The 26,866-nt window shown below is 43.5% G+C and overlaps 1 protein-coding gene across 2 annotated transcripts in view; it reads left to right on the forward strand.

Annotated features, from left to right (window-relative positions):
* The window catches only part of LOC126188031 (BCL2/adenovirus E1B 19 kDa protein-interacting protein 3), a 325,431-nt gene that overhangs the window by 119,252 nt on the left and 179,313 nt on the right, over nucleotides 1–26,866 (forward strand). For both annotated transcript variants that reach the window (XM_049929454.1, XM_049929453.1), the window contains one exon: nucleotides 1,626–1,794. In XM_049929454.1, the coding sequence (XP_049785411.1) occupies nucleotides 1,626–1,794 (169 nt within the window). The remainder of the gene's footprint in view (nucleotides 1–1,625; nucleotides 1,795–26,866) is intronic.

Here is a 26,866-nt window from a genome sequence, read left to right on the forward strand (position 1 = left end):
AAAACTGACAGTCATAATTTGGGCCCACATTCCACTGTCAAAGAACTTTAGCGAATATGTTTTATAAAAGACAGTGGACGCTTCTGGATTATGTAAAAGTTTTGTCAAAGCTCTTCGACAATGTAATTCAGGGCTCATACGATATAAAATCGTAGTGTGTAGTCAACGGTATCAGTTGTTTCGTAAGCAGTGAGATTATTGCTATGTTAGTGTCTAAAGGTGGTCAGTTCTGCTTTCATTCGCTTCCGCCTGCGTTTAGGAAGTCAGCCCTTTTTTCTCGCTTAGTGGAGGGTGTGTTCCCTTCTGTCTTCGTTTCTCAGTTTCCTTTAGTTTGCCAATTTTGCTTGTGTGTGTCGGATTCGTAGTTGTTAGCTAATGAATATGAGCCTTTACCTGTGTGCAGTGTTACCAGTCGGACCGAAACCTGATTCCATACAGAAACAGTATACTATCTTGCATCAGATGCAGCTTGTAGTTTCTGGAATTCATTGTCATTTTTCGAGACACTGCACATTTCATGTTACTTGATTATCTGAAATTTGCAAATTGGTATATGTAAAAATGTACTCCCTTTTATTAAGCGGGGTAGGACGTCAAACGGGCCTACTTGGAGCAGGAGAGGCACCACACGACATTTTAATTTCAACTGTTTATACTTTTGCAAATAAATTCATAAAACTTTGTCAACACGACCAGGAAGGATTCAAGATTCAAACTCATACCAGTGTAAGTTCAAAAGTATAACAAAATAAATTTTTTTACGTGTGAAATTTCATCATTTTTTCACTTACTATTGGCTGCATTTGTTGCTATAGGTACACTTTTCTTCACAAGTAAGAGATTCTTCGATGATTTTTGCACAGCATACAAACCATACTTACAGGTGTATGAAACTTTAGAATTTATTTAATTAATGAAAAAATGAACTGTTACATTTTAAACTTCATGTTTAGAAAAAACTCAAATTTTTTGGTTAAATATCTCAATTTTTAGCACAGTTTTTAATAGATTTGGAACATTCCAGAGTTTCATACACCTGTAAGTATGGTTTGTGTGCTGTGCAAAATTCATCAAAAAATCTCCCTTACTTATAAAGAAAAGTGTACCTACAGCAACAAATGCAGCCAATGGTAAATGAACAAAAGGTGAAATACAAATGTAAAAACAATATATTTTGTTACATTTTTTGAACTTCCACTGCTATGAGCGTGAATCCTGAACCCTTCCTGGTCATGCTGACAAAGTTTCATGAATTTATTTGTAAAAGTATAGACAGTGAAAATTAAAATGTCCTGTGGTGCCTCTCCTGCTCAAAGTCGGCCAGTTTGACGTCCTACCCCCCTTTAAAATGTTGTTTTAAGGGATGGAGTGTGTAAAAACCCTCTCGGTTACGCACCTGGTATTCGGTGTGTATGTGTGTAATTTTGCATGATATTCGATAATAGCTTAATGCGGTGTGTGTGTGTGTGTGTGTGTGTGTGTGTGTGTGTGTGTGTGTGTGTGTCTGCGCCTGCCAACAACTCGCAGGTGCGCAGATGGCACAATACAATGTTCGCCAGACTCGGAGCAGCTGGGCTGTACTGTAAGGCGCTATCACGATGTGTGTTGTGGCTGCGGTGTTGCAGAATCGTGGGTGGAGCTCGGCAGCGAGCGGGAGCGAGACCGCGTGACGCCGCTGCCCTTCAGCTCTGGCGAGGAGTACCTGCGGCTGCTGCGCGAGGCGCAGCGCGAGTCCAACCAGTCCTCGGCGCGCGTCTCGCTCGCCTCATCTCGCCGGGACACGCCTCGCGACAGGTCAGCCGCTCCCAGGCAGCGTTTGCGCAGCTCGCATCTGGCCCCTCTCAAAAAAAAAGTTCACTGTGAAATAAAAACAGCAAGTTGCTCAAGCATGCCCATTTCCTGTTGCTGTTTGTTCGAGGAAGAAAGTTGGTCCAACTGTTTCGTCTTTCATCAAGGCACCCCACCCAATCAGCTTTCCGCTATCTCTGATAAATTCGCTAAAACTGTGGGACGTTGTCGAAGCCCAGATGCGAATGTTGTGCCGTTAACCTGGTTCTCTCGTCACAGACGACGACATATACAGGGTCTTTTAAAAAGGACTTTGAGACGCCCTGCTAAACCCGCACGACAGAACAGGTAGTTGGAATTGTGGAAAGAGGCCAAAATGAGCACAGTCAGTTACACTCGAACACACACAATTTTATTTATTTGACCAAACATTACAGTAGAAGTTCTTGAACTTACAAGGAGACACCATGAGCGTGGGATTTGTCCGAAATTTTGTGTGGTGAAAGAGAACACCTAAGCCCTCATGTGGTTAAGATATTAGGACGCACTACCCGGAAAATCCCGGGAAAAATCGATCCAAAGTTTCTTAGATGCCTTATGAGTATAAAATGTTAATCCATTGCCGAGCCGTCGTCTGGCCTAGATGTTTGGGGTCGGACTCTTACGCCAGAGGTCTCGGGTTCTATTCCTCCTCTGTCACCTTTTTTTTCTTCTGTTTCATTTTCTTTTGTTATTCCACCAATTATTCAGAAAGTTTCCCAAACCTACATTATCTTTAACAAATTAGTAAAATTATGGAATAAAAATTATCTTTTTGTCCAACAACACAATTCATGGCGGTGGGTTTTCCATTTTTCATTGTAAAGTATATAAGGAGAATCATTGGGTTTTTAATCAGAATAACAAATTCGATTGGGAAACATTCAATTTTTATACATGTAATAAACAAGAACCGCAGTGGTAATTATCGTAAAAACAAGGAAAGCAATAATTTTTGCGACATCTTGCGCAACACATAAAAGCGGATGTTTTACAATCACAGGGCGTTTGCAATAAATCTGTACAAAAATATGCCCCATTTACATTTACGAAAATGTTTGGAGTTTCTGATAATTTTGAGCCAAACCAGGCATATTGAATCATGTCTCGGAATATTGGTGACGATAACTGATGGTCAATTACAGAATGAATTTCTATACAGTCTTCCCGGGAATTAATTTCACGATTCTCTTGTAACAATGTGCTGCAATTTTGCAAGCAACAGAAGAAAAAAGTGCCGGAGGGTAAGGGTCCGACCGCTAACCATTTAGGTCAGACGGCGGCTCGGCAATGGACTAAAATTTTATACTCATAAGGCACCTAAGAAACTTTGGATCGATTTTTCTCGTGATTTTCCGAGTAGTGCGTCCTAATATTTTAACCACGTGAGGTGTTAGGGGTCCTCTTTCACCACATAAAATTTCGGAAAAATCCCGGACCCCACGGTCGTGCCGTCTTGTTAGTTATCGGCTGAATACGTCACACTATCTTATGCCTTAAGAGCACAACCACTTTAATTTAAAAAAAGACTAAAAGCCATTAACTCAAAATTCAGACGCCAAGGAGAATATTTGGTACTCATCATTGAGGAGCACGCGTAGGGACTCAGTTGTTCTCTGCCGTCTTCGAATTAGACATACGCGGTTGACCACAGCTATCTCCTTCGCCGTGAGAACCCGCCCAAGTGTCGCTGTGATGCAGGGCTGACAGTGGTCCCATCTTCTGATGGACTGCCCCCTTTTAGCCCCCTTGCGGCAGTCCTTTAATGTACCAGCTGCACTTCCTCTAAAGCTTGGTGACGATGCCTCTATAGCTGACTTAGTTTTACGTTTTATCCGTGAAGCTGGGTTTTATCACTCACTCTGGTGTGGGCGCTATCGCATGATTTCTCAGGCTACACCCACTCCCACGACTTTTAATTGTGACGTGGATACCAAAATAGTGTCTTTTTATGGTAACAAGTTGTGTTGGTACCTCTATCAACACTTTCAAGCTCGACGTTCTTCGTTTGTAGTTGAGTGGTTGACCTTTTACCTGATCCATCAACCACTGTAGTCTTATTTTACTCTAGTCAACTATTTGCTCTGCTCCTTTTAAGTGTTCTCTATTTTGTGTTATTCCCTCCCTCTGGGTGCAAAGGTTACGCTTTTACTGTATAGGCCTTTTACAAGTATGTCTGTTTCGAACAGGGGACTGATGACCTCGATGTTTAGTCCCCATCAAACCCCAAAACCAACCAAGGAGAATATAGAACTTACTTAACGTGAGACCTGGCTTCTAAATAATCTGGCTGAAGGCACCAAAATCTAACACTTGAAAAGCAACAACCTTAAATTATGGCGGCTGAAGGCCCATGATTTAAGACTCAAGGTAAAATTAAATAAAAAACACAAAGCAGAGGGCCTTATCTTCAGTTTGGCTGAAGGCCCCAAAGAGTCTGATGCTCGAAAGACGAAGATCCTTAATTTAAAAACGGCTGAAGACCCATGACTTAAAACACTAAAAACAATTTAATTCAAAACCATTGGCTATGAGCAATATAAATACACACAAGAGAAAGTAAGAAAACGCAATGCAGCTAACGGCGCAGCACTTGAAATACTAACGTTCACTTAGGTGAGACAGGCAGTCGGCCCAACCATTCTCGATCCGACGACAACCCAACCAACAGATAGTCAACGGACCGACTGACAAGGTAACTTGCGCTCCACTCGACCAGCACACAACCGGGAGTTCAATGCAAAACGTAAAAGGCATGGACGCCCACAACCAAGCATACATTAAGCTGTCAAACTACACACCGTGCTGGACAGCGACAACACGGTGAGGAAAGGACACTGCCTGAGTTTGTCAACGGCCAGGGCAGGTAACCGGAACGTTAACGGCCCCAAGGCAGAAAATTCCGCTGGTGCACTTCAATTGCAAATAACCAAATACAGTTAGACTCCACAACGGTGGTTAAACCTTCGCCAACTCGAACACAGACGTTGTTGCTCGTGGGAATGTCCCAACAGCCAACAACGAGAACCAAACGGCACAATGTGAACAGTCTTGAATTACTGGTAAATTAAATCCAAATTCAGCTTTCGTGTCAAGGGTCGGTGAGACACGGACCTTGTAACAATGGGAACAGCCCCACACACTCACTGCGGAGAGACCGCCAGCGGGCCGGGCCAAACTACGCCCCGCGGTTTCCTCGCTGCTCCACACCAACCGACCGACCCTCACACATCAGCACGGGGACAGCACTAAAATAACTGAGCAGTCGACATCACAAGCTACACACAGTTTCACGAACACTTGCACGAAGGACCGGACAATACTAACGGCAGCGACTGTGCAATAAGGACGAATCAAGAGTCGGCACACGCAGGCAACCAATAAGCGATCGCCGGCCAACATACACGTCGTCCGACAAGACGACCGTCCGACGACCAACCAAGGTGGTCCGCACTCAAGTGATATGTATCGGCATCTGTAGGGCGAGTCATGGCTGTCCGGACCTCACTGCAGCCACGCCCCGACTGAACTACTACTGCGTCCTAAGTCACACTCTGCCAGGTCCGAACTGCACTGCTAGCGCCTCCCAACTCACTGGCAGATCCGAACTAATTCCGAACACACGACAACCGGGAAGTAATAGTCAGCAAAGTTAATACGCCAGAGCTTATATCGAGAAGCGCCGCTGCTGCCGCTCACGGGCAGGCAATGCGGCAACTGAGTGACACCAATAATGGAAATTAACATAACGAAGTGGTAGTACAGTAAAAACAGGATGTCGAATGAGATATGGCACGAACACGAGCCACGCACGGCTCACTTTGCAACACTGAAAATTCATATAAATTAATTCGTAGCACCTACAGATGAGATTGTAGTGTCAATTCGTAAGGAAATACATCAAGTTTTGTCTCGCATAGTTCGCTAGTGGCGAATCGCACCGTAAGGAGCGCTAGCGGCAGTTGCGTTAAAGATGGCTGCCTTCACTGGACCCGAGCGTGATAGCTGTGTTTTGTGGTTTGAAGAACCGAAGTCGACGACAACAGTTCAGCGTAATTTCCGTACCACGTACGCTAAAAATCCTCCCAGTAGGCCTACAATTTGAGTGGCACAAATGCTTTGTAGAAACAGGGTGCTCGATAAGACATAGGAAATCATAAAGTCGTCCAAGAACACCTGACGACATCGTTGAGCGAGTGAGAACGTTTTGTTAACAGCCCTACGAAATCTGCACATATCCCCAACTGCAAACCCCACATACTACTGTTTCGCGTGTGTTGAGAAACCGTTTGCATTTGAAACCGTACAGACTAACGATCGTACAAGCAATAAGACTCTGATAAAACTGCTCGCAAGAACTTCCATGCGGACGGACATGTTAAATCTATTACATTAGGATGAACATTTCTTGGACAGAATAATCTTCTCTGACGAATCGATTTTTCACTTAAGTGGCAAGGTTAACACACAGAACTGCAAGATTTGGGGCAGTGAAAATTCACCTCAAAATTGCAACATGTTCGTGATAGCCCAAAACTAAACGTTTTTTGTGCATTGAGCAATTACAAAGTGTACGGCCCCTTTCTTCCGTAAGAGAACCATCAATGGGATAGTGTACCTGGATATGTTAAAATAATTATTGATACCACAGATCGATGACAAAGAACGAAATGTTTACTTCATGCAAGATGGTACACCACCCCACTACCTGCCTGACTTCCAGGATTTTCTCAGTGACCGCTTTCCAGATCAATGGATTGGCCGTGATGCGCCAATTGCTTGGCGCTCATGTCCCCAGACCTGACACCACTAGATTTTTTAAATTTTTTTATGGGTATTCGTCAAGGATATCCTATTCGTCCCTCCTGTGCCAGCTTTACACCTGAACTTAAAGCAAGAATTTAGGCCGCCACTGAGGAAGTTACACCTGCAGTGCTACAGCGAACTTCCGAAGAAACTATGGGATGTGTGGAGGATAACCAACGGACGCTACATACATCACCTTTAGTTTAAGCTAGAAAACTTGATGTTTCCCTACAAAAAACACTAAACCCACAGCTCTACAGCTTCTTTCAATATTTTTATCAATTTTTTAAAAATTCATTTTACTTTCCAATACAGTTGATCCTTTCAATGATATTAGTTTGGGGGGAGGGGGAATACGAAGTGGGTTGATGCGTGAATCTGAATTTGGATTGAGGGAGATATCCTAGGGTAGTCCATGCAGTTGCGGGAAGCCACAGTGGCGTAGTATATATATATATATATATATATATATATATATATATATATATATATATATATACGTCACAGATGTTTGGGACTTGAAAAGGTCTCTGGGACCACATGGCTTCATTTGATTTACTACATAGTTCGGATTTTACCCGAACCGGTCGGAGGTCTCAGCAGCTAATTCGTGGGAAAAACAGTAAGTCGTTTGAAACTTCCTGGCAGATTAAAACTGTGTGCCCGACCGAGACTCGAACTCGGGACCTTTGCCTTTCGCGGGCAAGTGCTCTACCATCTGAGCTACCGAAGCACGACTCACGCCCGGTACTCACAGCTTTACTTCTGCCAGTACCTCGTCTCCTACCTTCCAAACTTTACAGAAGCTCTCCTGCGAACCTACCCCCGCGAAAGGCAAAGGTCCCGAGTTCGAGTCTCGATCGGGCACACAGTTTTAATCTGCCAGGAAGTTCATATCAGCGCACACTCCGCTGCAGAGTGAAAATCTCATTCTGGAAACATCCCCCAGGCTGTGGCTAAGCCATGTCTCCGCAGTATCCTTTCTTTCAGGAGTGCTAGTTCTGCAAGGTTCGCAGGAGAGCTTCTGTAAAGTTTGGAAGGTAGGAGACGAGGTACTGGCAGAAGTAAAGCTGTGAGTACCGGGCATGAGTCGTGCTTCGGTAGCTCAGATGGTAGAGTACTTGCCCGCGAAAGGCAAAGGTCCCGAGTTCGAGTCTCGGTCGGGCACACAGTTCTAATCGGCCAGGAAGTTTCATATCAGCGCACACTCCGCTGCAGAGTGAAAATCTCATTCTAGTAAGTCGTTTCTTTCACACAATTTGAGCTTTCTGAGCAAGCGGCGTCCTTTATGCAGGAACTTGTAGTGAGCGAGGGATTTTAGATCTCGTGATGTTCGGCGAAGTGCCTTGTATAGGCTTGCTCGGAAGGTCTCTCTGATCTCCTCTAGAATTTCATCAGATACGGGTGTTCTGACAGAACCCGTCTGTTTGTTTACACTCCCAGTGACTAGGAAACCTGTCATTCCAAGCCTTATTCGTCGTAACTTATGGTGGAACCCTTCGAAATTTTTTTTGAACAGCAATCAGTGATGTAATTTAGGCATACCACACCACACATTGGGCTTTGTCGAGGTGTAATCGTATGTGGTAATTATTTAGCACCTGAAACAATTTAATCGTTTAGAAAAATCTAAACAAAATTGAGTTTTCACGTCATGGCACAGTTCGCAAGTATGTCTTGTAGTTTAACTGCAGTCGAAATTAAGGGAGGTTTCATGTGGACACCCTACAGTGTTATAAAATAGTGAGATAATATTCTCATACCCAGTTGTTGTACAAGAGCGCCATACGTTGTTACTAAAGTTTCCTCCATTTTATGTAGTAAAAAATAAAATTAAAAAATCGACCCATCAACATCTGATGGGGATTGCAAGAGATACAAATAAATTATGTGGGATAAATTGCTTTATTAAAATGAACGTATAGATCCTGTCTACAATTTCATATTTCTTAAGACAGATAAGTGTTGGTTTTACAATATAAAAGAATCATAAAATATTGACGCAATTTCGCCAAAGTCCGCCACAGGGCGCATCATCTTCCACTGTTCTGTTTCCGTCCGAAGCAGTCAAGTCACGCAGTCACCAGCTTTAATTTTTATGTCTAAATGTGGCAGAGATGGTCCAAACCGTCCATCGGTAAAGATAGCTGTTTTTGTGGGGAAAAAACAATATTTTAACTGTGTAAGATATTTCAGTCTTCTACAGATTGAAATCTTCTTGGTTTATATGCATTCAATAGGGATAACGCTACAGATCGACCACAGGTTATGATACAGTATTCTATCTATAAAGGTTATTTATCTTAAGTTTGCAAATTCTCCATTAACACTCTATAGAGATCGATTATTAATTAAAAATTGCGTGTGTTTTTACGTATTACAGTAAAGACAGCTGAACAATTCAGCATCTCACACATGGAAAACATCACGAATAAATGGCATAGTACTTGGAAAACTCACATGAGAATGGGAGTCATTTCCCGAAACGCGTCGTGGAAAATAATAAAGAAAATCGCGGCTGGTACCAGAAGATACTTCATAAACACCCGTAATAAGTTAAGCGTTTAGGCTGTGAGTTAGAAAAGGAAAACATGCTTGATACATTTATCGTAGGTTTAAGCGCAGAGAATAATCAGTGATGGCTTTACATGCATGTGTGCTCTTTTTTCCTTTTTTAAATGTGTGTTGTACCTACGTGGCATTATTTCATACTGCCGTTTCAAATGCAAAACTAAGCACTGTCTGTTCGCGGAATTTCGTCTATAAATAACCGCATTTAATCCGTATAGTGTTGGACCCGTGAATATTCTCAGCTGCCTGCGTCAAGCAACAAAGCAGTTTGCAATTACGCAGACCAAATGTGTGTTGGAAAGAAGGGAGATAAACTTGTCGGATAAAATGTGGTCCATGAAACGATGCTATAAAAATCGCTGAATTATTCAACGTGCTGCCGAGCGCGACATGGAACCAAAACACAGAAACGTGTACCATTATTTAGTTCGTAACATTTGTCACGGAGTGATATGGCCAGCTAATTGCCTGCGCCGGGAAAGTTTTAACGTCCATTAGCGAGCCCTTTCGTGACGGCGTAGTTCTCGAGCTAACGTTAACGTCTGAAGAGTTAGTCACAGAAGCGGTGACTTAATGCAGCACGTAAACAGTGGATCGCTCATCGCGCCCCAGGAAGTTCGCCGAAGACAAGTGGCGTACAGCACGGCACGTACACACACTACGTAGACAACTGTACCTTATTGAAACGATGATCTACCTAACGGCACGGTATCTATCGGCCACCTGTTGTACTATAGAGGACGTCACAACTTGGATGCCTTATGACACCACATTTTCCGACTGTTGCTTCATTTCATGACTGGACGTTGCATTATGGTTTGAGGATACATATTGGGTTTGATACCTACTATTCAAGACGAATGAACTGCACCTGTTGGAGGTGAACTGAATCCGTTTTCAGCTTTTGCTTGCTTCAGTAAAATCTGAAACGTAAAATAACATGCTCATCAATCTGCATGATTAGAGCAGTTTTCCATTCGTCGTATATTGAGGAAAAGATGCATAAACAACCTAGGTCTCTCAAGGTGCAGTAAGGTTGGACTGAATTAAGAAAATTCAGTGAAAATGTCATGAAAATTCAAAATACGTGCACACCGGCACCATAACCTGGGTTTCCTACATACGACGAGCAGACGAATTATCCATTACGCTGAACCAGTAATACTGCCCCACCCCGATTCTTTAAGGAACATAATTTTGCAGATACATACAGTGTTATAAATGGATACTGTCTGCGAATGGAGTTAGCAGTAAAGAGCTAATAAATTAAAACGTAATGCCCCATGCTGAATTACTGCTTGAACAGCAGAAATGTAAGTAATAAACTTTTGTCAGCTTCATTTCTTTGTGTGTCGTCAGCGAAAAAAAAGTTACGAAAAGGTTTGAAATTATGAGTAAAGTACGCTGGATGTCACTAATTGCTCTCATTCCCAAATACTGAATGAGTATAGTCTGAGTAATTGCGCGCTGAGAGTTGGGCTGCCTCAATACAAAGTAAACGGATTCTAAGTTTAATATTAATTCTTGTAAGCCTTTAACGTAAGATTATACCGTTTACTGGGTAGATGACAGCATTTTACGTTTTCAAATTCGATCACTAATTACATGAAATAATTTGATGAAACTTCCTGGCAGATTAAAACTGTGTGTCGGACCGAGACTCGAACTAGGGACCTTTGCCTTTCGCTGGCAAGTGCTCCTTTCTTTCAGGAGTGCTAGTTCTGCAGGTTCGCAGGAGAGCTTCTGTTAAGTTTGGAAGGTAGGAGACAAGGTACTGGCAGAAGTAAAGCTGCGAGGACGGGGCGTGAGTCGTGCTTGGGTAGCTCAGTCGGTAGAGCACTTGCCCGCGAAAGGCAAAGGTCCCTAGTTCGAGTCTAGGTCCGGCACACAGTTTTAATCTGCCAGGAAGTTTCATATCAGCGCACACTCCGCTGCAGAGAGAAAATCTCATTTTGAAAATAATTTGATGTCCCTGAAGTAGATAGGCAATCTGCAAATGGGACGGGTTAACAGTTTTAGCCGTTTACTTATATAGAAGAGCACATCTCCAGGCCTGACGAAAGCTCTGATCGTCGCCAAGGTTTCCACCAATGATTTTCAAGCAGTACCACCAGGGGGTCGCCACGAGGTCGGTGGACCGTCACTACTGAGGGAACGGAGTCGGTGAAGTACCGCGGCTTACAGTGCCACAAGGGATATGAGCTCACTGGCTAACCCCCGCCCGAAAAGAGCCCACTGGTAGCTTCGGAGCGCTGTGCTTGGTATAAAATTGCTACCGGGTGGTCGTGTATGTGTCCACATTTGAGGTAAGTTGTGGCGGTGAAGCGGTGTATCTATAGCAGTCGATTGTACGGAATCAGTGGAGGGAGATGGGTCGAAGTGGACAAAAAGCACAATGGCAGATAAGAGCTACAGTGTTGGGATGTGTCCATGCACTAACAGGAATTGCTGTTGTCGGCGAAACTGATGCCTCTCGACAAACTCACTAGCGAACATTGCCTCGCAGCTGTACATGGAACTGCATGTTGCCAAAAAACACAGGAAATGGACAGTGCGTGACAGGAGGCGTGTAATGTGGTTTTTGCCTCATTCCAAACGATGCGAGGCACAGTGTGTGCCGACGGCCGATGAGACGTTCAGTCTGCGGTGCGTAGAGTGTGTAGTTGATGGGTCTGTTCCGAGGATGTTGTTGAACTAGGACTCGAACTCACTTCTTCAGCTCATCGTGAATGTGAGCCGGGATGTTTGTTTCAACGTTTTCGATGGTAAAGTGTTGTTGTTTCTTACATTTTCATGATGGGGCGAGAATATCAGCAGCCGTACTGACAAGACTGCACTCAGATGTTGTGGTCTAACAATCAGTAACGCCATGCTATTTCTCCCCGGTAAATGGACGTAAACTATCACGAGAAAGTCTACTAACAAAGTTTGCAGAACCAGTTTTAAATGACGATTCCAGAAACATACCCTCTAAGTATCGCTCCCGTTGGGATCATGAGGACAAGATCAATTATATCACGCACAGAGACATTATTCATTCTTTCCGCGCTCCGTGCGTGAATGGAGCTGGAAGAAACCGTAATAACTGGTACAAACTGACGTATTCTCTGCCATGCACTTCGCGGTGGTTTGCAGACTATGGATGTAGATTCAGATGTAGAAATCACCCGATCGTAATCACACAGAAAATGTGAAAATGTAGCTGTCGACATATTTGAATTACCAGCTCTACGATCTCTCTTCAATCAGCAATTTCATCTGGATATCGTTGAAGAAACTCGTACTTCCAAACTGAGCGTGACGTCTCCTGTGGAGTCAAAAATATTTTGTCTGGTGTGCTTAAATGAAAAAGTGCACAAAATTGTCGCTAGATAATCATTGCACTGCAGCTTCAGCATATCTGAATGGTTAGCCCTAATCTCATGTCATTGCATATTCATCGATGTCATCTCCAACGATAAATTCATTTCAGTGGATTTAATTTATTCCGCTATATAATTTGACTATAATTATCACAATAAGGAGTCACACGATGAAAGAGATACAGATGGAAAGTCTGTCGTTCATGCTGCCGAACTGACTGATCGTTATAGAACGAATGTTTGACGGCCTTGCATTCTAAAGTAAGGTAACAGAAAATGGAAGAAGGAAGGTAGGTATCAATGAAAGAATTAGTTAAGCAAATGCAATATTCATGAATGAAAGAAAAGTCGTTTGTTCAAAGAGCTTAATTATCGAAGTGAGGACAAATATGATTAAAGGCTGCATTTGGAGCGCAGCACTGTACGGCTGAGACATAGACAAGAGGCAAAAATGAAACGAAATATCTTGAAGCATTTTGAGATACGGTGCTGGAGTCGCTAGTTAGATTAAGTGGACAGATAAAAACGTCAGCCAGGAAGTGCTGTAAAGAACTGGCGAAAAAGGTCATTTCGGAGAAAAATTGTGAAGACGCGAGTACACTGTCACATGAGTCACATCAGATTCCTATTAAATATCCTAGAAGGAACATGACAAGGAAAGATCGTCCGAGGAAGACCACGACTGGTATTTTTAAAACAAGCTATAAATACTGCAAGATCCTCTAATTTTACAGAAGTGAAGCATTATTATTGGAATAGATCTATCAGATAGCTGCTTATAATAATTAATCTTTGTTCACGACCGACTGTTTCGACCGTTATCGCCATTGCCATGTACGTCTAGATTGATGTGACGTTGCTATTACATCGTAAGAGTCGAACTGTCAAACTGTCACACCGTAATTAACATTTTATTTTTAACATATTTACGATGTTATTAAAACAGTGATAGTTATGAAACAGTTCACAAACGACGCAATATGGACGTCACATCTATCTAGACGTACTTGACAATGGCGGTAAAGAGCGAAACAGTCTGTCGTGAATAAAGATCAATTATTATAAGCAGCTATGTGGTGCACCTGATCTAATGATGTCATTATCACACATATATTATGCTGCTGGCCCTAAAGAAGAAGAAGAAAAAAGTGAAGCGGTTAGCTTCTATTACATCCAGGTAGCCAGGTGCCAGCCAAACGTGGTGGTAAGGGTAAGGTAAAAGGAAAGGATGAAACCCGGTGCTAGTAGAAACTCGACATGTACCGTATAGTATCAAGCTTATCACCGTAAAGTGTCGCATGCTCTCATTTGCATGGCACACGGCGGAGAGATTAGAAATTTAATCCAGAACATTGGCGCAGTGACTGGTGATTATGAACTTAACGCCACATCATTTCCTTCCCTAGCCAGCAGTGAAAATTTGATCCACCATAAAGATCAGAACTCGTTTACCTCAGATTCGAGCGCCACCGCAGAGGAATACGTTTGCGTCATTAGCTACCGAGGCAAGTGGTTACAGTAGTTGCTCAGAGATGGAGTCCTGCAAGGATAGACCAACGTGTAGAGCTGCATCAAACCAGTCTTCGGATGGAAGAAGAAGAAGAAGTTGTGCTAATTTTAGTGTTAATACTAGTAATGGTGAAGATTTTTTGTTCCTTTTTGTGACAAGAAGCGATTTAAATTTTCAAATTTCCAACCAAAGAGACACCTGCTGACGTTACGGTGTCAAAAATTGAGTCTACGAACGTGTCTCGATTTTTCTTTAGTTTTCGTTCCATTATCTATCACATCAGGACAGCCTCTCATAGTATTACTAGAGCCAAAGTGATAGTCATCTAGCAGACCTTCAGTAGTTATTTCCATTCTTCCATATGTTCTTGTCTGCAGCTTGGGTGCGTGAGTTGCTACGTTGATTGTGCGATAATTCTCGCACTTGTCAGCTCTTGCAATCTTCGGAACTGTGTGGATGATACTTTTGTGGACGGTATGTATAGACGGTTTTTTCCCCGAAAGTCTGATGGTATATCGCCACTTTCATACATTCTACACACACCAACGTAAATTGTGGTTTTATTGCCCCCTTCCCTCAACGATTTTAGAAATTCCGATGGAGTGTCGTCTATCCCTTTTGCCTTACTGATTTAAAGTCTTCCAAAGCTCTTTAATTTCTGATTCTAGTACTGGATCCCCTTTCTCTTCTTTATCGACTCATGCTTCGTCTATCACATAATCACACAGGTCTTCCTCTAACAGAGACCTTCAATGTACTCTTTCCACTTACCCGCTCTCTCCTCTACATTTTAATAGTGGAAATTCCATTTCATTGTTACCTTCCTGTCTCTTAATGTCGTCGAAGGTTTTTTTATTTGTCTATGTGCTGAGTCAGGCCTTCCAACAGTCTCTTCTTTCTCGATCATATTTCTCATGGAACCATTTCGCCTTAGCTGCCCTGCATTTCTTATTTATTTCATTCCTAAGTGACTTGTATTTCTGTATTCCTGAATTTCCCTGAACATACACTACTGGCCAATAAAATTGCTACACCAAGAAGAAAAGCAGATGATAAACGGGTATTCATTGGACAAATATATTATACTAGAACTGACATGTAAATTACATTTTCACGCAATTTGGGTGCATAGATCCTGAGAAATCAGTACCCAGAACAACCACCTCTGGCAGTAATAACGGCCTTGCTACGCCTGGGCATTGAGTCAAACAGAGCTTGGATGGCGTGTAAAGGTACAGCTGCCCATGCAGCTTCAACACGATACCACAGTTCATCAAGAGTAGTGACTGACGTATTGTGACGAGCCAGTTGCTCGGCCACCATTGACCAGACGTTTTCAGTTGGTGAGACATCTGGAGAATGTGCTGGCCAGTGCAGCAGTCGAAGATTTTCTGTATCCAGAAAGGCCCGTACAGGACCTGGAACATGCGGTCGTGCATTATCCTGCTGAAATGGAGGGTTTCGCAGGGATCGAATGAAGTGTAGAGCCACGGGTCGTAACACATCTGAAATGTAACGTCCACTGTTCAAAGTGCCGTCAGTGCGAACAAGAGGTGACCGAGACATGTAACCAATGGCACCCCATACCATCACGCCGGGTGATATGCCAGTATGGCGATGACGAATACACGCTTCCAATGTGCGCTCACTGCGATGTCGCCAAACACGGATTCGACCATCATGATCCTGTAAACAGAACCTGGATTCATCCGAAAAAATGACGTTTTCCCATTCGTGCACCCAGGTTCGTCATCGAGTAGACCATCGCAGGCGCTCCGGTCTGTGACCTAGCGTCAAGGGTAACCACAGCCATGGTCTCCGAGCTGATAGTCCATGCTGCTGCAAACGTCGTCGAACCGTTCGTGCAGATGGTTGTTGTCTTGCAAACGTCCCCACCTGTTGACTCAGGGATCGAGACGTTGCTGCCCAATCCGTTACAGCCATGCGGATAAGATGCCTGTCACCTCGACTGCTAGTGATTCGAGGCCGTTGGGATCCAGCACAGCGTTACGTATTACCCTCCTGAACCCACCGATTCCATATTCTGGTAACAATCATTGGATCTCGACCAACGCAAGCAGCAATGTCGCGATACGATAAACCGCAATCGCGATAGGCTACAATCCTACCTTTATCAAAGTCGTAAACGTGGTGGTACGCATTTCTCCTCGTTTACTCAAGGCATCACAACAACGTTTCACCAGGCAACGCTGGTCAATTACTGTTTGTGTATGAGAAATCGGTTGGAAACTTTTCTCGTGTCAACACGTTGTAGGTGTAGACACCGGCGCCAACCTTGTGTGAACGCTCTGAAAAGCTAATCTTTTGCATATCACAGCGTTTTCTTCCTGTCGGTTAATTTTCGCGTCTGTAGCACGTCATCTTTGTGGTGTAGCAGTTTCAATGGCCAGTAGTGTACTTGTACTTCCTTCTTTCATCGATCAAATGAAGTACTTCTTCTGTTACCATCGTTTTCGTTACAGTAACTTGTTGAAAAGTACATGGTTCCTCTTTCCATCGTACCTTCCACGACAGTGGCAGCACAGCCCCGGTACTGCCGCCGCTTGCCTACGTGCCTGACCGCGCGCCACATTGTTCTCCGGGAATTGGCCGGCGGCGCTGGCTCGCCTGCTGCCTGCAGACCGTCACGTTGTCCTGGGCTGCTCGGCCGGAGGGAATTCCGCGCGCCCTTGAGATTGCAGCTAAAGCTGAGGTGACACCCAAACATTTCTGCACGTAGCCTCTTATCTCCTGCACAAGCCAAGTGTGTCGTAACCATCAGGCAGTTCAAAGGACACACACACACACACACACACACACACACACACACACACACACACACACACACCGCGGCTGTTTTCTGCAGCTAGTCACACTTCCCGAATAATTTATTTGACCGTAACTAGTTTAGAGTGGTCTCCTTTGATCCATCATGGAGACGTGACAGCAGTCGGCCAGATGTTTATCAAAGAAAAAAAAGCCAAACAGCCGTATGTTTCCAGAAGTTTTTATTCGGGACATCATTAATCCCGTCTTCCGGCCCCTGCGTGTTAAAAACGAGTATGCGTGTAGTATATGTAAAGGCTTACCACAAGCTGACTTCACAGAACATGCAGCGTAATCATAAGTCCTTAAAACCTACAAAATGAAACATACCGCTTGAAGAAGAGTACCTGTGTGCACACACAGCACAACAAAGCAGGATATGTACACACATTCGTTAGCATCGAAACTAACTATTCTGACGTAAGTTACAATAGAAAATATCAAAAATTACAAAAACGAAATACATACAAAATCGGACGCACAAACGAATAAAACTTGTTTTTTAAAATTACATAACTCATTTAGATGAGAATCACCATCTTTTTTTGTAAAGAACTGTGATGATTATCACATGTTTCGAAAATTTTAAAAAAGGGCTAGACAAACTTTATTCGTTTATGTGACGGATTTTGTATACTGTCCATTTTTTGTTTCTTGTAATTTTTGGCATATTCTATTATAACTCTTATGTCACAATAGATTCAATGCTAACGATTATGTGGACATATTCTACTTTGTTGAGTTTTATGTGCACAGGTACTCTCCTTGAAGCTACATGTTTCATTTTTTAGGTTTTAAGGACTTATTACGCTGCATTTTCTGTAATGTCAACTAGTGGTATACCTGGACATAAAATACATGTACACTAGTTTTTAAGATGTAGGATGCCGCACGGGATTAGCCGAGCGGTCTCAGGCGCTGCAGTCATGGACTGAGCGGCTGATCCCGGCGGAGGTTAGTCCTCCCTCGGGTGTGTGTGTGTGTGTGTGTGTGTGTGTGTGTGGGGGGGGGGGGGGGGGCGTTTAGGATAATTTAGGTTAAGTAGTGTAAGCTTAGGGGCTGATTAGCAGTTAAGTCCCATAAGATTTCACATACATTTGAACATTTTTGAACATGTAGGTAAGGGCCTGAAGATAACATGAGGTGCCGAAATTGGTCGTGTAAATAAAATAAGTTCTGAAAACATTCAGCTGTTTGGTGATTTTTTCGGTAAAAAGTTCATAATGGAGCTGTTTTCATCTTATGAATTTTTTAAAAGTAAAGAGTATTTCACGAGACTGTAAACGCTGTTTAGTTAGTGTCTGAGACTCTTTACACTCGGAGGACTCGTAACGAAGCATTATCTTCTTGCCAGCACATTTGTGCCGATTAGATAGTTTTCATGTTCTTAAAGTTTCTTATTGTCAGCGGAGAAAGTAGTTCGTGCCATTCAGTACCGGACACATTTTGTCACCCGATGTACTTTCTTTCTCTGCATGCAATTCATGTAGCTTCAGGAGGAAAAAAGGGGATAGGGTGGGGGGTTGGAAAGTCAGAAGTATGTGTAATCCTCAAAGTCCTTCTTTTCATACCCTACGGTTCCGCCGTACTAAAAGTCGCCAACTTATCTACAGCCCACAGAATTAAATGGGCGTATTAAGAGCTACGACAAGTGGCGTAGCACAGTTAATGCTGTCCGACGATCGCATAGTAAGCCGCGTGCCTTGCCACTGCATGTCTGCAACCGTACCGCAGAACTTGACGTGTTTGCTTGTAGTTAAGTAGACGCGCCGTGATCCACTTTGGAATTTTGGTATGATAACGAATTTAACTCTTGCAAATTCGGCTGTTACCATAAATGCCATTCCAACTACGGAATTTCATCAGTATGTAGAAAAGAGAAAAAATCTGTTCAGGAATGAGACCCCACACACATACCGCATTCGCGAGCACACTCGTACCCACAGCTTAATACATTAGCAGAAAAGAATTGACATGTAAAGACTTCCCCAGTAATGACTGTCAGTAACGAAAGTAATACTTTGTACCGGATAGGACATACGGTACAAAATTTAGTCATTACCTTTACATCCCTAATTTAGGATCTGAGCGCATCTCCAGACAACAAAGATTACTCGTAAAAATTTCACATTTTTGTCCTACGATATAGGATATTCCTAATGTTGTCGTTTACAAAATCTGTAACTTTTATGACCGGCCCTTGTGGCCGAACGGTTCTAGGCGCTTCAGTCCGGAACCGCACTGCTGCTACGGTCGCAGGTTCGAATCCTGCCTCGGACATGGATGTGTGTGATGTCCTTCGCTTAGTTAGGTTTAAGTAGTTGTTAAGTCTAGGGGACTGTTAACCTGAGATGTTAAGTTCCATAGTGCTTAGAGCCATTTGAACCATTTTGCAACTTTTATGCAGGTTACATGCATTTTACTTACTCGAAGAAACTTCGCAGTTTATATGTATCGAAATCTTCCTCATTGACGTGACAAGCTGAACTAGAAATAGGACTTACACACGTGTCCACCATCCGTCAGGATAGTCGAATAATAGTGCGCGAACAGGCTCGTATTATGTTGGGCGGCAAATGTTGGCCACTGTATCTACGGTGATATCGATGCAACTACTTTTTAAATGTGAATACACACTATTTTAGTATTTGATAGCTGCTGTGAAAAACGAACCAGGCATAACAAGGAAAATTTTCGCTAAAACGGCAGGGAAATGTTCTAAAATTAAGACCGAAATGTAATGGTAGATCAGTTTAAGCTTCATTATGCTATGTTTACACAGCAGTGCAGATACAGTTCTACTTAGCTCGATTTCTGCCCCAAGTGTTACATATTTCCCAACCGATTTTTTCAAACATTTAGCTGCAGATATTACTGTACAGGTGTTTCCACGCCATGTGCAGTCATTAAAGTATATCATTAGATTCGCACACGAATACACGACCCTTATATCACCTTGATAATGGCGTCTATTCGCTGAGGAAGTGTGTGCACACCGCTCTTGTTGTATGTCTGTTCTTGAAGCGATTGAGAATTATATCGCGTATCACTACCAAATTGCGGAAATGATCTGCACATCTCACGTACTATTGCAGATATAAGTTTTGTAGGACTGAGATCGGTTGATGCTGCGGACTAGTTGATGAGCGACTGGATGCCTGAGTGTCCGTCAAACCAGGAAAGTATGTGTGCACCCCTGTGACTCGGCTCTTGGTTCAAATGGCTCTGAGCAGTATGGGACTCAACATCTGAGGTCATCAGTCCCCTAGAACTTAGAACTACTTAAACCTAACTAACCTAAGGACATCATCACACACATCCATGCCCGAGGCAGGATTCGAACATGCGACCGCAACGGTCGCGCGGTGCCAAACTGTAGCCCCTAGAACCGCTCGGCCACCCCGCCAGCTGACACGGCTCTACTCATAACTGGAGACGAGAGAGTCCTCATTATATTCATTATGGAAAATTTTGAAGAAAGGTTAAAGCTTCGTCACCGAGAATATTGAAATGAATATCACTGTACGTGGACACAGTAGGATGAATGATACGACTAAAGTCATCGTACGAAAACCACCTCTAAAGCTTCAAAGAGCAACCTTTGCCGTGAATTATACCCTCTACAAAGTGAAAAATTCCAAACGCTCATTGGATCGTGCGTAACTCGACGCCTTGAACCAATTTAAAAGAAGTACAAGCGCGAAATTAGAACCACACTCCACCACTGTCAGCTACTGCCAAAGTTTGTGCCTTGGGCCCATTGAAGCAGCTCAGCTTTGTGTGTGTCTGTGATAAATAGCCTTGTGCGAGAAATCAGACTCCAAAACTGATGTTCATTGTACGCAGTTCCCTTCGCAGGGTTCGTTCGGAAGCTGGTTGGGATGGCAACAAATCCCGTCGAGTTTCAAACCGTTTCTCTTTGACAATAAGTCACATTTGTCTTCGGTTCCTGTGTGACAGTCTTTTTACGACCGCTGCTCTTATACTGTGGCGACTGCGAGTGAAACCCTATTCCACACAGCAGATTGTCAGATATACACCATCAGTTCCACTATTTCCAGGGCGTCAAAGCCACCAGTGTTTTTTATGGGATGACTGTTTTGTTCGGTGAGCTATGGTGATAATTTTAAAATGTTAGAAAGCAGGACAGTCGGTTCCCTAGAGCAAGCCTCTCTACTTCATTCCATCTGAGGACAGTGATTTTTTTTTCCTCCTTGATGTTCGTGTCCTACAGGGAACTGCAGCTGCTCCTCTGTCCGTTTCCACAATGAGATCCCTGCTGCAGAGATTAAAGAACCAGCGCAGCCTCTACAGGCAGCAGCTGAAAGCCAGCAGTGACAGCACAAAGCTATTCCGCGATTTTCTGGAACATGCGGAACTCTTGTCTGCGATTTACGTAAAGAAAACAGCAGCACCTAATAGACATGGCGTACTATAGCCACATTAAGAAAAGCTAGTTAGCTGACGTCTGACACTTGCACTAAAGAGTTTTCACAGCGACTGACACGCGCGCTTAAACGTGTGCAGAGCAATGAAGGAAGAGGTAGCCGTGAGGTATGACTGGAACACGTGAACTGTTAATCGCGCTCGCTTTGTTCACGGCGATTAAAGCTAACCTGTACAAGCAAGATAAAGGCAGAAAAAAATTGAGTGCTAAGGGCAAACTGTATCTTTTCGCTTTCTTTGGTTTCCTGAACTATCCTCCTATAGACTACACGATCTTCCGCGTTATTAAACTACGACCAGTTACAGGTTATAGGCGACACAGGGAGATTCCGAACGAAAAGTTACAGGAAGAAAAGATACGAACAAACAAAAATAATACGAAGAAAATGACGCTGCAATGTACTAGAAATACAAAAATTCATGTAAACGAAATTACTTTTATTCAATAATAACCAGTCATTTTGATAAGGTTTAAAAAAGTTTCGAAGCATGCGGCGAGAATCGAATCCACAACCTCCCATACGTCAGGAATGTATACTAACCACTACGCTACACAATCATCATGAGCTACGTTATTGTATATGCAACTTCCCAGAACCAGTCGCAACGATGATCAGCTGCTTTCAAAAAGTTCAACCTTATGTATGAAGGTTATCTAATGTAGGCTGGGTGGTGGTGGTGGTGGTGGTGGTGGTGGTGGTGGTGGTGGTGGTGGTATATGCGACGCCGAATGGCATCTTGTGCGAACGAATGCAGTAGTGATTGATTAATTCTGTGTATGAATGGTGCGTGTTTCGATAATATAATTGTGTATGTGAAATCATGTCTGATGAAATGCGAAAAGGGGCAGGCCCAGGAATCGGGATCAAAAACTCCAAACACAAAAAGAAAGCAAGCTGGATCAGGAAACGGAACTGATCTGGCCAGTTGTGATAATTCGGTAACGGTGAATATTTCGTTCACTGCGTTGAGCTCTCTGATGGTAGGAAACTTAAGTTATGAAGTATCAATCAACAAACAATTTTAATCACACTTCATTGAACCCTCTGCCAGGCACTTTATTGTGAATAGCAGAGTAATCACGTAGATGTAGATAACTACCGTACCTCGCGTAATATCACGCGTAGTGCGTATACGAAGGAAACGACGCCTGTATGTAATAGTGACCCTCTACGAATTTATTCTGGTCCAAAGAGCTGCTTGTGTAGCCAAAATGCCTCCAGTAAATTCTAACTGTGCCACGTCATAAATTTCGGAGTAAATAGGTATTCATCCTCCACCATAGTTTGCTGCAGCTCGTGACTGAAGACCTAGCGTAATGTTAAACCCGAAAGTCGTGAGCGAGGACCCGTATTACACTACATCGTTCATCCCGTTAACTAGTTTCGTTGTAGAGCCGCATGTGGCACGGTATCGCCACAGTAAAGGCGGAAATGGGACCTGAGCTGTTTACGGCCTGAGTAGATTTAAATTCAAAAGAAACTCTAACCAGCGTACATAGGGAGTGAGCATCGGGGCAATCTACGCAGCTTTCAACCTAAGTGGGCTATTTACTACTAGTTACAGTATATTTTTATCTGTATCTGAATGAGTGTGTCTCAGCTGCTTAAGAGCATTTCATTAAATGCAGCTGCTCCATGTGTAACTCTGAACCGCACCGGGATACGAACCTGGATGCTTCGCTTCTCTAGAACTGTTGCTTAAACTGCCTCGGCCATCGGAGCACGCCTCCCGTCCAGCCCAAATTCTCAGATGCCGCATGTTACACATGCAGTGTCCTCTATCCACTATCCCGTATATTCTCACAGTTGTTTATCAGAGTCCCGCAAGTGTTCAAACGAACGAGTGCATTCACATAGAAGGTATAATTTCGCTACCAAGACGCATGTATGTACAAATTCATGAGGGTGATATGTTGTTCCGGACACGGCCGCACCACACACACAAATGTTATCTACATCTCACTTTACAGTAGGATAAATGTACTCGTTTGGTACAGACCGGAAAGGATCAATAGTGGTATGTTACTAATACTGATACTGGTCTAAAATAAAAATATACTCTAGTGACCCTCGTGTCGTAGGATTCGTTCCGATGGCTGCTGTGAGCCAAACCGTTGAACGTAAACCTGTTGCGGTCTTCAGCCCAAAGACTGGTTTGACGCTGCTCTCCACTGTAGTCTATCCTGTGCAAGTCTCATCTGTCCGTAACTGCTGCAACCGGCACCCATTAGAAGTTCCTTATCGTAATCGAGCCTTACCCTCCACTCTTCTCTTCACTACAAAACTGACAATTTCTTGATGCCTCGGGATGTGCTCTATCAGCTGTTTCCTGCTTTTAGACAGTGTTCCACAAATGGATTTATTCGGTGAATAGATTCAGTACCTGTTAATCGGCTACACGATCTACCCGTCTACTCCTAAGTGTTCTTCTGTAGCGCCACTTTTCTCGTGGGTTAAACAGACCCGTCGTTCTGCCCTTCTTTATATGCATTTAATATTATTTATTTCTATTTAATGTGGGTCTTGCACAATTCAGCAATATTCTAGGTTGAGTCGCCTGAGTGTTTTGTAAATTATTCCCTGTTTAGAAGCATGATATTTATTAAATTTCGGAACTCAACAAATAATTACATACACGGATTTGAATGAGTCCACTGATTCTAATGTTGGTTCTCTGACGAGTCATGGGATACAACGTTTATGCATTTCTTAAAGTGTGCAGCTAGTTGCCAATATTTGCGCCACTTGGATATGATATCAAGTGTCTCTGAATATTGAGCAGCTATTTTTAGACAAAATTTCAGTAAATGTTTGTCTGCCAGATCATTAATATGTCAAGAGTCCCAACACATTTCTTGGCTCGCACTAGAAGTTACTTCATCAGTCGACGACACTCAAGACCAAGAAATGCCTCATACGACCAGAGTTTTGCTAATAATGATTGGTGTAGTACTGAGTGAAAAACTTTTCGGAAGTAAAGAAATTATTGCTTTTTACATTGTATGTGAACGATCTAGTAGAAAGCGTCGGAAGTTCTTTGGCTGTTTGCAGATGATGCGGTGGCTCGTAAGAATGTAGCAATCTCAAAGGAAAATATCTATTTGCAGAATCATATGCAGTTGACCATGAACGTAAATGTAACATACTGCGCATATGTAGGAAAAGAGATCCACTGCTGTACAATTACACTATTAATGAGAAACTGGTGAGAACAGTGTCTACTGTAAAATATCTTGGAGTAACTATACGGAGCGCCCGTAAGTAGAATGAACACATGAAACAAATAATAGAAGCAGATGCCAGATTGAGATTAGTAGGAAGAATCTTAAGGAAATATAACTCATCCACGAAGTGGCGTAGAAGGCGCTTGCTCATTCAATAATGGAGTGCTGCCCATCAATCTGAAATCGTTACAAGGTAGGACTGATAAAAGGGATGAATTGTCGTGTGGCTAGGGCCTCCCGTCGGGTAGACCGTTCGCCTGGTGCAGGTCTTTAGATTTGACGCCACTTCGGCGACCTGCGCGTCGATGAGGATGAAATGATGATTAGGACAACACAACACCCAGTCCCTGAGCGGAGAAAATCTCCGACCCAGTCGGGAATCGAACCCGGGCCCTTTGGATTGAGTCTGTCACGCTGACCACTCAGCTACCGGGGACGGAGAAGATCCAACGAAGAGCGTTGCGTTTCGTCCCGGAATAGTTTGGTCGGCACAAGACCGTTGCCGGAATTCTCAACATACCCCATTGGCAGACGATACAAGAGGCGTTTTGCATCACGACGAGGTTTGCAATTGAAATTTAGAGGGGGCACCTTTCGGGATGAGTTGGAAAAAATTACTTCCTCCCATATACATGTCACGTAATGACTACGAAGAGAAAATTCGTGAAATTAGAGCCAGTACAAAGGCTCACGGACGCTCATCCTTTCCATGCGTCTCTCGCGAGTGGAACAGGGTAGGGAGGTCAGTTAGTGATACAAGAAGTAACTTGCGCCACACGCCGTTAGGTGGCTTACGGAGTGTGATGTAAGTGTAGGAGATACAGTCTTGTGAAATCGGATGAATTTAACACCCTGTTGCATGACTGAAGAGTTTTAGAGAACGTGTGAAGTACCTCACAATGTGTTAGTCAGAACACACAGTGCTGTGAGACAGGGGCCTAAGATAGGCCTCAGCGTGGCAGGGGCACCAGCTAGCGACCACGCCAACGACGCGTGCTGCGGCCCAGATAATGGCTGTCGCCCCCGCCCGCCCATATGGCTGTCACGTCCGCCTGTTGGCCGCTCTGCCCAAGGACCTCTTCTGTGTAATCGAAAAAAACTGTTTAACTCGACGCTTACGAGGCCCGAGTTCTATCTTCGAAGGGAGAAAAAAAGAGTGCAACAGTTAAAAGACGGAAAGATATTATGCACAAGCTTGAACTGTGGAACTGTTGCAAGTCGTGCGATAGCGATATGAACATCTACAGATGGCGGTAGTATCACGTACGCAAGATATAAAAGGATAGTGAAGAGGTTTCCTACGCATCTATAGCTTCACGACGGGAATTAACATACTTTGAACGTGAAATGGTGATTGTAGTTAGACGCATGGGACATTCCATTTCGGAAATCGTTAGGTTGCAATATTTCGCGATCCAGTGTCAAGTGGGCCGAGAACACCAAATTTCAGGCATGATCTCTCACCACGGACAACGCAGTGGAAGAGGGCGCTCACTTAACGACAGAGTAGCGGCGTTGGCGTAGAGTTGTCAGTGCTAGCAGACAAGCAACGCTGCGTGAAGTAACCGCAGAAATCAATGTGGGACGTACGACGAACATATCCGTTAGAACAGTGTGGCAAAAGTTGGCATTAATGGGCTATGGCAGCAAACGACCAACGCCAGCGCCTTTACTAACAGCGAACCATCGCCTGCAACACCACTCCTGGGCTAGTGACCAGTTGGTCCCTAGACGACAGGAAAACCGTGGCCTTTTCAGATGAGTCCCGATTTCAGTTGGTAAGAGCTGATGGTAGCTTTGGAATTGTGGTGCAGACCCCACGAAGGCATGGACCCAAGTACTCAACAAGGCACTGTGCAAGCTGCTGGTGGCTCCATAATAGTGTGGGCTGTGTTTACATGCAGTTGAACAATGTGTCGTTAAGTGCTAACTCACAATGAAGTGAGTCAGTGCATATTCTTTACTATACATAAGACATCTTTATGTCCAGCGATGTTCGCCGCATATGTTTATCTTCCCATCGGGGACGTTTCCTTTAGGGGCGGAGCACAAGCTCGGTCTCGGGAAGGATGAGAGAGGAAATGTTTCTTCCTCTTTGAAAGAAACGATCCCAGCATTCACCTTGAACTATTTTGGGAAGCAACGGAAAAGCTAAATCTCGGTGGTTGGATGGGGATTTGAACTAGAATGTGGGATCTTTAAAAACAATCGATGCTAATTTCAATCTCATCATCGACATCTAAATATCGACGGCCGATAATAAAGTGCGAAACATCGATGTTTCTAACATCT

Source organism: Schistocerca cancellata, chromosome 5 (genome assembly GCF_023864275.1).
Source record: "Schistocerca cancellata isolate TAMUIC-IGC-003103 chromosome 5, iqSchCanc2.1, whole genome shotgun sequence".
NCBI classification, from domain to species: domain Eukaryota; kingdom Metazoa; phylum Arthropoda; class Insecta; order Orthoptera; family Acrididae; genus Schistocerca; species Schistocerca cancellata.